The sequence below is a fragment of the Pseudophryne corroboree genome, chromosome 4, assembly GCF_028390025.1.
Source record: "Pseudophryne corroboree isolate aPseCor3 chromosome 4, aPseCor3.hap2, whole genome shotgun sequence".
Lineage (NCBI taxonomy): Eukaryota > Metazoa > Chordata > Amphibia > Anura > Myobatrachidae > Pseudophryne > Pseudophryne corroboree.
The window spans coordinates 67,839,920-67,851,313 of record NC_086447.1 but is presented as its reverse complement, the minus strand read 5'-3'; the positions used below and the strand labels follow the sequence as shown (position 1 = coordinate 67,851,313).

At 54.1% G+C, this 11,394-nt stretch overlaps 1 protein-coding gene across 1 annotated transcript in view; it reads right to left on the bottom strand.

Annotated features, from left to right (window-relative positions):
* Positions 1-3,141: 3,141 nt before the first annotated feature.
* LOC134908900 (cytochrome P450 2K1-like) overlaps positions 3,142-11,394 on the bottom strand; it is a 130,292-nt gene continuing 122,039 nt past the window's right edge. The window contains exon 9 of the mRNA XM_063915127.1: positions 3,142-3,780. Coding sequence (XP_063771197.1) covers positions 3,599-3,780 — 182 coding nt within the window. The 3' untranslated portion in view covers positions 3,142-3,598. The remainder of the gene's footprint in view (positions 3,781-11,394) is intronic.

Below are 11,394 nucleotides of genomic sequence, written 5' to 3'. Positions count from 1 at the left end.
GTTTTTTCCCACACGCCCATAAAACGGCCTGTTTCCGCCCAGTAACACCCATTTCCTGTCAATCACATTACGATCGCCAGAACGATGAAAAAGCCGTGAGTAAAATTACTAAGTGCATAGCAAATTTACTTGGCGCAGTCGCAGTGCGAACATTGCGCATGCGCACTAAGCGGAAAATCGCTGCGATGCGATGAAATTTACCGAGCGAACAACTCGGAATGAGGGCCATTAGCAGAATTGCTAACGAAAGCAATTTCCTTGCAGTTTCTGAGAAGCTCCAGACCTACTCCTAGATTGCGATCACCTCAGTCCTTTTAGTTCCTGGTTTGACGTCACAAACACGCCCAGCGTCCGACCAGCCACTCCTCCGTTTCTCCAGCCACTCCTGCGTTTTTACCTGGCACGCCTGCGTTTTTTAGCACACTCCCTGAAAACGGCCAGTTTCCGCCCAGAAACACCCACTTCCTGTCAATCAGCAGAGCGATTGAAAAGCTTTGTTCGCCTGTAAGTAAAATAACATAGTTTTGTGTAAATTTGCTTAGCGTGTGCACCCTGCTGTGCATACGCATGCGCAGAACTGACGGATTTTAGCCTATTAGCAAATCTGCTAAAATTAGCAGCGAGCGAACAACTCGGAATGAGGGCCTTAGTCTCCTTGCACCACATCAGAAAGTTATAGCTGTTTAAATGGTTGCAGAACAAAGGGATTCACCTTTACAGGATAAGAGGGGACAGACTAAGGTTATAAGGTGGTGTTTGGTATCCAGCTGTAGGGTATTTTAAGGGTAACATTCCGGTGTTGGTCTGCGGAAGATCGCATGTTCCTGCGGATAGTTATGTGCAGAAGCAGAATATAGATACAAACTGTATTTACTGTATATTATGTATGCGGCGGGAATCCAGAGGAGACCACCCACAAGAGCAGTTGAGAAAGACATCGCCTACCTTTTCAAATCAACCTATGACCTCTCCTGTACTGTAAAAGTGCATTCCTGTGTCCTATGGACAAAGGGATTACAGTATCCATTGTAATGCTTTTGGAAGACTTGTATAAATAAAGCCTGCTGCAGCCTGGCCACACACAAGACTCACAACGTTATCTATTTGATGACGGAGGACCGGACCGGGAAGCGCACGCGAATATACTCACGTATGTACATTGACTGTAGCCATTATTCTGTTATATATATTGTCTTGTATTGTAGTGTATAATTTGTATTGTAAACCCCCTTTCAAAAATAATCCACTGTGGTGTCGGAACCCAGCGGTAAACTCACAATTGGTGTCGTGTGCTCATTGCCCTGCTAAGGTTTAAAGTGTACTATTATTGCATAGCATTGCTGTAGAAGGTTTAAAGTGTATCTCTGGGTGTGTATGCGCTGCAAGTACTTTGTACCGTCAGCGCGGCGTGTGTACGCAAAGTCCGTACACTACGGAACCCTTTTACGCTAATAGCGTAAAAGGTGCGAAGTGTGAATTAAGTATAGCGGCCACAGCGGCTAAAGGTTTAAAGTGTATTTAAGGTGTTTTTAAGGTATAGCTTTCATTCCTGTAAAGATAATCAGCTTTATCACACTGCATGTTACAGCTGGCGGGATGGCACTGCACCCCCCCCATGCGCTAATCCGCTGTATTTTACACTGCATGTTACAGCTGGCGGGATGGCACTGCACCCCCCTCCCCATGCGCTGATCCGCTGTATTTTACACTGCATGGTACAGCTGGCGGGATGGCACTGCACCCCTCCCCATGCACTGATCCGCTGTATTTTACACTGCATGGTACAGCTGGCGGGATGGCACTGCACCCCTCCCCATGTGCTGATCCTGCTGTATTTTACACTGCATGGTACAGCTGGCGGGATGGCACTGCACCCCTCCCCATGTGCTGATCCGCTGTATTTTACACTGCATGTTACAGCTGGCGGGATGGCACAGCACCCCCCCCCCCCCCATGTGCTGATCCGCTGTATTTTACACTGCATGGTACAGCTGGCGGGATGGCACTGCACCCCTCCCCATGTGCTGATCCGCTGTATTTTACACTGCATGTTACAGCTGGCGGGATGGCACTGCACCCCCCTCCCCATGCGCTGATCCGCTGTATTTTACACTGCATGGTACAGCTGGTGGGATGGCACTGCACCCCTCCCCATGCGCTGATCCGCTGTATTTTACACTGCATGGTACAGCTGGCGGGATGGCACTGCACACCCCCCCCCCCCCCATGTGCTGATCCGCTGTATTTTACACTGCATGGTACAGCTGGCGGGATGGCACTGCACCCCTCCCCATGTGCTGTTCCGCTGTATTTTACACTGCATGTTACAGCTGGCGGGATGGCACTGCACCCCCCTCCCCATGCGCTGATCCACTGTATTTTACACTGCATGGTACAGCTGGCGGGATGGCACTGCACCCCTCCCCATGCGCTGATCCGCTGTATTTTACACTGCATGGTACAGCTGGCGGGATGGCACTGCACCCCTCCCCATGTGCTGATCCGCTGTATTTTACACTGCATGGTACAGCTGGCGGGATGGCACTGCACCCCTCCCCATGTGCTGATCCGCTGTATTTTACACTGCATGGTACAGCTGGCGGGATGGCACTGCACCCCTCCCCATGTGCTGATCCGCTGTATTTTACACTGCATGTTACAGCTGGCGGGATGGCACTGCACCCCTCCCCATGTGCTGATCCGCTGTATTTTACACTGCATGTAACAGCTGGCGGGATGGCACCCCCCCCCCCCCCCCCCCTCTCCCCATGTGCTGATCCTGCTGTATTTTACACTGCATGTTACAGCTGGCGGGATGGCACCCCCCCCCCCCCCCCCATGCGCTGATCCGCTGTATTTTACACTGCATGTTACAGCTGGCGGGATGGCACTGAATCCCCCCCCACCCCCCGTCCCTCTCGGCTCTATACCAGTTTGTACATTTCACATTCTGAAATGAGCGCAGAACTTAGTTGTTAAACATCTAAATGATAAAAAAGAAGATGATGAGGTAATTGTGTCCCCAAATTCTTACTTTGGTGTTATATTGTTGGAAAGTGGACAGTAAGTGAACATAAAGGACTATTATGCGTTGTAATCTTTTTAGGTGTAACAGGAATTATGCAGTTCTGTAGATCACCTTTTATTTTACAGGTTCCAAAAACTGTGAAAGACATTCACAAAGTCACAGATTACTGTGAGAGGTGACATAGGGCCTAACTCAGCATGAGACGCATCTGCGATGCATTGGCATACCGAAGCCCCCGTGCAGTGTCCGCAAACACAGGAGTCACACTGCACATGTGCACAGAGTGAGATGTGACGGCATCTCCCTTATGCGTACGCCCCGGACTGACTGACAGTCAGAGGTGTTAGTGGGGTGGGCAGGGTGCGCCGACGTGGCATTTTGGAGGTGTCGAAGCTGCGTTGGGGGAGCGCGGTACGGACACCGGACCGTTTGCATGGCGTCCCAGTGACTGCCTTCGCAGTGGATAAGTTGTACTGTAGTTTTGCACATTTTTGCAAAACCACAACTCATGCTGAATTAGGCCCATAGACTAAGGATCCCTAGTGGGTGATATTCCTGCATACATGTGTCTTACAGCCGCGGTACGGCGCAGATCTCATGAGGCATAGGGGGAGTGATTATTCCAGCTGCTGCCGTTAGGTCCACCTCACTCACATACGGGGGTTTCCGGAATGTAAACTTTTGTAGCAGACTCGTAATGAACAGGAACAGCTCCGTTTTCGCCAGATTTTCCCCAGCACAGACCCTGTGACCTGTCATTCATCCAACAAAGAGAAGAGAAGGTGTTACAATAAAGAACATAAAATGCTACTACACGGATTATGGAAGACACTGAGATTATAAATGCAGTATCCTCACTGTATCCACTCTGTAACTATAAGGAATGTGTATAAGTCCTACTGTATACAGAAACGTATTTATCTATGTATGTCTGTGAAAGGAAGCTTCTAGACTTCATTGATGCCAGTAGATACACAGCAGACAGCTACCGCAGAACAAATGGTTGTTATTATTATATGCAGATGTATATGGCATGGCCGCAACTAGGGGGGGGGCTAAGGGTGCATGTGCCCCGGGTGCAGAATCTGAGAGGGCGCAGAGATGGGTACTCTGCCTCCCCTCCTTTCTCTCAGCCTTTCTGCCAGGTCCAAGAACCCTCGCTGCAGGTCCCCGGTCCCCAGCATCACCAATGTGGACTGCTGGGAAACTTCCCCCTCCCCGGCAACTAGAACGCTAATGAATGAGGCAGGGGCGTTGACCATAAACTCTCCAGCTGCCCCCTTTCATTTCCCGAGCGCTGGTCCATGGCCGCTCACTCACTCCTGTGCCTGTGTAAGCGCTGTCTGCCCCCAGGCCTGTTCCCCAGCGCCTCTCCCTTCCCACAGCTTCACCAGATGAGGGCAGGACCCTAAGGGGCTACCTATTGCCGCATCCCAGACAGAGCCCTCGGTGCAGGTCCCCCGCTCCTCAGTACCACCAATGTGGATTCCTGGGGAAAAAAAACACCCCCAGCAACTAGAACACTTATGAATGGGGCGGGGGTGGCCATTCACACACTCCTGTGCCTGTGTAAACTATATCTGCCCCTGGCCCTGTTGCTCAGCTCCTCCCCCTTCCTGTATAGCAGCTCCACTAGAAAAGGAAAGTGTGGGAGGAAGCAGCAGCACATGATAATTAGTCTGAGGTGAAGTCTCTAGACGCCAGGACAGCTGCTGCCTCCCAAAGAGTGGTTCTAGGTCCCGACTGGCATACAGGGCTTTGTAGTCCTACAACAGTTGGCCAGTTGGAGTCCTCCTTCCCCCAGTGTGTGTGATACAGTGACTGCATGGCTTATATCAGGTATATAACACTAGACAGTCCTAGGGACTCCTCTCTGCAGCCAGGATAACCCACATTGTGTGTCCCCTACACAGAAAGTTGGTACTCCTGCTCTTTAATTGGCCCTAGGTCCTGACTGGCATGCTGATCTTTGTAGTCCTACAGCAGTTGTCCAGTCAGAGTCCCCCACAATACTGTATCAGAGGTGCTTGTTAGTTTTCTTGTGTTCCTATCCATTTTCCTAGGGAATGTGTGCTGGATGGACCCTGACGGTGCCAAATGTTTATTACTGTGTTTTTGTGTGCATAGGGGCGCCAAATTACTGCTTTGCCCTGGGTGCCAAAAATCCTAGTTTCGGCCCTTTACATGGTCTGTCTGGTGCATATCACTATGGGGGTCAGTCCGACCCGATCGCATGCTGCAGTTTTTTGCAGCGGTGCGATCGGATCTAAACTGCACATGCGCCGCGACCACAATGCGCAGGTGCATCACTCCCTGGTAACGGCCGTCGCCAGGGAGCGACAGAACTAACAAAGAAAGTGATCGCACCCGCGACCGCAAGAAGATTGACAGGAAGAGGCTGGCCGGAGGCGTCAACTGACCGTTTTCAGGGAATGTCCGTCCGAACACCGGCGTGTCCAGCCGTTTAGAGGGAGAGATCCTGACGCCAGCTCCGTCCTGGATGATCACAGCGGGTGAGCGGTGTAGAAACTGCACAAACTTTTGTTTGTGCAGCCAGCCCTGCACCGCGATTCCCCCCCTCCCCTGTAGGCGGCGACTACCTGATCGCAGCACTGCTAAAAGTAGCCTTCTAGCGATCAGGTCGGAATGAGGGCCCATGTTCTCAGCTTCTGCAAGACGACTGCAGTCTAGAAGTGCACCTTGGTGAGGTGGAAATCTCATATCCCTATGCAGAGTGGAATGACGCGGGGAACATAATACCACAAAGTATTCGCCTTCTGTACCCTTTTATGTCATCTCACTAGTCTTGTTTTGCAAACAGACATACTGGTGCCCCCAAACTGTGCTCTGCAGGGAGCTGTCCAACCACTGCCATCCGACGGGGTGAGCTTCGGGTGTGGTATGGACAGGGACAGGGACAGGGACCCTCCCCCCCCCCCCCCCCCCAAAAAAAAAAAAAGATTCATACATTGTGATATTACATATAGGTGGACCTACAGGAACGGTTCAGCGAGCTGATGCATAGGGAAGGCTTTTATGAAGTCCTCCATGTGCATCAGCCCGCTGTTGTTTCACAGCCTGGTGCAGCTCTCCAGGGCCCAGGACACCAGCCCCCACAGTCCCCCCCTGATGGCTGCCCTGGTGTCCTCATACACCTAGCCTCAATGCCCAGCGTGAGTGAGCTGCACCGGGGGATTCGTTTAGGGGCTTTTCTTTAAATTTGCATCTTATTAGCACCACAGACATTAGCGCACCCGGGGGGGGGGGGGGGGGGGTAGGGGGAGTCTGAGTAACCAGAAATTCTCCTTGACAGAGGAGAGAGAATGGCACGATATAAGAGATATGTGTGTGCATGTGTTTACCGCAGGGGTGGCCAACTCGCGGCTCTTTCATCCGGGGTGTCTCGCTTCAATTCGGAGCTGGCCTGTGAGCCAATCAGTGCTTGCGGACCGGCAGCTAAGGCTCTTGATTGGCTGCCGGACCGCGAGCTTTGATTGGCTCACGGACCGGCGCCTAATTCAAGAGAGACACCGCCGCCGGAAAAAAGCAGCAGCGCGGTGAGCGGAGGGAGCGGAACGGGGGAGGGGGGTCTGGTGAGCACTGTGGGGACATGTGTGTCTGTACTAGGGGAATAGCAGACACTGGGGGTGCATATCTGGCACTGATTCATAGCAGGCACTGGGGGCATATCTGGCACTGGGGGCATATCTGGCACTAGGGGCATAGCAGGCACTGTGGGGACATGGGTATCTGCACTGGGGGCATAGCAGGCACTGGGGGCATATCTGGCACTAGGGGCATATCTAGCACTGGGGGCATAGCAGGCACTGTGGGAACATGTCTAGCACTGGGGGCATATCTGGCACTGGGGGCATATCTGGCACTGGGGACATATCTGGCACTGGGGGCATAGCAGGCACTATGGGGACATGGGTATCTGCACTGGGAGCATAGCAGGCACTGGGGGCATATCTGGCACTAGGGACATATCTAGCACTGGGGGCATAGCAGGCACTGTGGGGACATGTGTATCTGCACTTGGGGCATATCTAGCACTGGGGGCATAGCAGGCACTGGGGGCATATCTGGCACTGGGAGCATAGCAGGCACTCTGGGGACATGTGTATATGGCACTGGGGGCATAGCAGGCACTGGGGGCATATCTGTCACTGGGGGCATATATAGCACTGGGGGCATAGCAGGCACTGTGGGGACATGTATATCTGGCACTGGGGGCATATCTGGGACTGGGGCATAGCAGGCACTGGGAGCATAGCAGGCACTGGGGGCATAGCAGGCACTGGGGGCATAGCAGGCACTGTGGGTGCATATCTGGCACTGGGGGCATATCTGGCACTGGGGGCATATACAGCACTGGGGGCATAGCAGGCACTGTGGGGACATGGGTATCTGGCACTGGGGGCATATCTAGCACTGGGGGCATATACAGCACTGGGGGCATAGCAGGCACTGTGGGGACATATCTGGCACTGGGAGCATAGCAGGCACTCTGGGGACATGTGTATATGGCACTGGGGGCATAGCAGGCACTGGGGGCATATCTGTCACTGGGGGGCATATATAGCACTGGGGGCATAGCAGGCACTGTGGGGACATGTATATCTGGCACTGGGGGCATATCTGGGACTGGGGCATAGCAGGCACTGGGAGCATAGCAGGCACTGGGGGCATAGCAGGCACTGGGGGCATAGCAGGCACTGTGGGTGCATATCTGGCACTGGGGGCATATCTGGCACTGGGGGCATATACAGCACTGGGGGCGTAGCAGGCACTGTGGGGACATGGGTATCTGGCACTGGGGGCATATCTAGCACTGGGGGCATATACAGCACTGGGGGCATAGCAGGCACTGTGGGGACATGGGTATCTGGCACTGAGGGCATATCTAGCACTGGGGGCATAGCAGGCACTGGGGGCATATCTGGCACTGGGAGCATAGCAGGCACTATGGGGACATGTGTATCTGGCACTGGGGGCATATCTGGCACTGTGGGGACATGTGTATCTGGCACTGTGGGGACATGTGTATCTGGCACTGTGGGGCATAGCTGGCACTGGGGGCATATCTGGCACTGTGGGGACATGTGTATCTGGCACTGTGGGTACATATGTGTATCTGGCACTGTGGGGCATAGCTGGCACTGTGGAGACATATGTATCTGGCACTGTGGGGACATATATGTATCTGGCACTGTGGTGTTTTTATATGTACGTGGCACTGTACTGGGGCATTATATGTATATGGCACTGTACAACATGATGAAAAACGGGGTTATGATATGAGGTCATACTTCTACAAATGTCATACCGAAAGGTGTGCACACAAAAATGGGGTGTGGCTTTGTGACAACTATGCCACGCCCTCATATTTGCGCGCACGCAGAAGGCACGCGCATGATACTGGCTCTTGGTCTTGACTACAGATCTTTTCTGGCTCTTTGCCTCTGACTGGTTGGCCACCCCTGGTGTACAGTATGTATGTGTGTGAGGAAATGAGAGCTTTGTGACAATTAATAAAGTTAGGCCTCATTTCCCATGTAAAAAGTTTACTTTTTATCCCCATATCCCATACCTCCCAACTGTCCCGATTTTTTGGGACTGTCCCACCCATGGGCCGCAGTGTGTGTGTGTGTGTGTGTGTGTGTGTGTGTGTGTAGGGGGGGCCGTTGGGGGGCTCCTGTTACTCGGTGCATGCGCATAGCATCTACACACGGGGAGACAGAAGGAGAGGGGGCATGCCAGCTACTCAGAAAGTGCTGGGCATGCCCCTCAGTGACGAAAATGGGGCATGGCCCGCAATCGCGGCACTCCCACGAAGCCACGTCCCCTTTCCTGAGGCCATGCCTCCTTTTTCCAGTGGGATGCGGCTACATTGCACCAAAGTCCCTCTTTATTCAGCCGTAAAGTTGGGAGGTATGCCATATCACCTATACATTCATTTTGTCTGTTTGTTCATTCCTCATAGCACGTCCCTGCTCACACCCATACTGTGTCCATGCTCCCCCCCCCATACTGTGTCCCTACTCACCCCTATACTGTGTCCCTGCTACCGCCACTGTGTCCATGCTCCCCCCATACTGTGTCCCTGCTCCCCCCATACTGTGTCCCTGCTCCCCCCATACTGTGTCCCTGCTCCCCCCCATACTTTGTCCCTGCTCCCCCCCCCATACTGTGTCCCTTCTCCCACCACTGTGTCCCTACTCACCCCTATACTGTGTCCCTGCTCCCCCCCATACTGTGTCCCTGCTCCCCCCCATACTGTGTCCCTGCTCCCCCCCATACTGTGTCCCTGCTCCCCCCCATACTGTGTCCCCGCTCCCCCCATACTGTGTCCCTACTCTCCCCCATACTATGTCTGTGCTCTCCCCCATACTGTGTCGCTGTTCTCCCCCATACTGTGTCCCTACTCACCCCCATACCGTGTCCCTGCTCTCCCCCATACTGTGTCCCTGTTCTCCCCATACTGTGTCCCTGTTCTCCCCATACTGTGTCCCTGTTCTCCCCCATACTGTGTTTCTGCTCTCCCCCATACTGTGTTCCTGCTCTCCCCCCATACTGTCCCTGCTCACCCCCATACTGTGTCCCTGCTATTCCCCCCATACTGTGTCCCTGCTATTCCCCCCATACTGTGTCCCTGCTCTCCCCACTGTGTCCCTGCTCACCCCCCATACTGTGTCCTTGCTTCCCCCCATACTGTCTCCCTGCTCACCCCATACTGTGTCCCTGTTCACCCTCATTCTGTGTCCCTGCTCATCCCCATACTGTATCCCTGTTCTCCCCCATACTGTGTCCCTGTTCTCCCCCATACTGTGTTTCTGCTCTCCCCCATACTGTGTTCCTACTCTCCCCCCATACTGTGTCCTTGCTCTCCCCCCATACTGTGTCCCTGCTGTCCCCCATATTGTGTCCCTGCTCTCCCCCATACTGTGTCCCTGCTCACCCCCCATACTGTGTCCCTGCTCTCCCTTATACTGTGTCCCTGCTCTCCCCCATACTGTGTCCCTGCCCCCCCCCACTGTGTCCCTGCTAATTCTCAAACTGTGTCCCTGCTCCCCCCCATACTGTGTCCCTGCTCCCCCCCATACTGTGTCCCTGCTCCCCCATACTGTGTACCTGGTCCCCCCACTGTGTCCCTGCTCACCCCCATACAGTGTCCCTGCTGACCACCATACTATGTCCCTGCTCTCCCCACTGTGTCCCTGCTCACCCCCATACTGTGTCCCTGCTGTCCCCTATACTGTGTCCCTGCTCCCCCCATACTGTGTCCCTGCTCACCCCCATACTGTGCACCTGCTCTCCCCCATACTGTGTCCGTGCTCTCCCCCATACTGTGTCCCTGTTCTACCCCATACTGTGTCCCTGCTCACCCCCATACTGTGTCCCTGCTCACCCCCATACTGTGTCCCTGCTCACCCCCATACTGTGTCCGTGCTCTCCCCCATACTGTGTCCGTGCTCTCCCCCATACTGTGTCCCTGTTCTACCCCATACTGTGTCCCTGTTCTACCCCATACTGTGTCCCTGTTCTACCCCATACTGTGTCCCTGCTCGCCCCCATACTGTGTTCCTGCTTTCCCCCATACTGTGTCCCTGCTCTCCCTCATACTGTATCCCTGCTGTCCCCCATACTGTGTCCCAGCTCTCCCCCATACTGTGTCCCTGCTCTCCCCCATACTGTGTCCCTGCTCTCCCCCATACTGTGTCCCTGCTCTCCCTCATACTGTATCCCTGCTGTCCCCCATACTGTGTCCCTGCTCTCCCCCATACTGTGTTCCTGCTTTCCCCCATACTGTGTCCCTGCTCTCCTTCATACTGTATCCCTGCTGTCCCCCATACTGTGTCCCTGCTCTCCCCCATACTGTATCCCTGCTGTCCCCCATACTGTGTCCCTGCTCAACCCCATACTGTGTCCCTGCTCTCCCCTATACTGTGTTCATGCTCTCCCCCATACTGTGTCCCTGCTCTCCCTCATACTGTATCCCTGCTGTCCCCCATACTGTGTCCCTGCTCTCCCCCATACTGTATCCCTGCTGTCCCCCATACTGTGTCCCTGCTCAACCCCATACTGTGTCCCTGCTCTCCCCTATACTGTGTCCTTGTTCTCTCCCATACTGTGTCCCTGCTCCCCCCCATACTGTGTCCCTGCTCCCCCCCATACTGTGTCCCTGCTCCCCCTCCATAATGTGTCCCTGCTCCCCCCCGTACTGTGTCCCTGCACCCCCCATACTGTGTCCCTGCACCCCCCGTACTGTGTCCCTGCACCCTCCGTACTGTGTCCTTGCTCCCCCCACTGTGTCCCTGCTCCAACATACTGTGTTCCTGCTCACCCCCATACTGTGTCCCTGT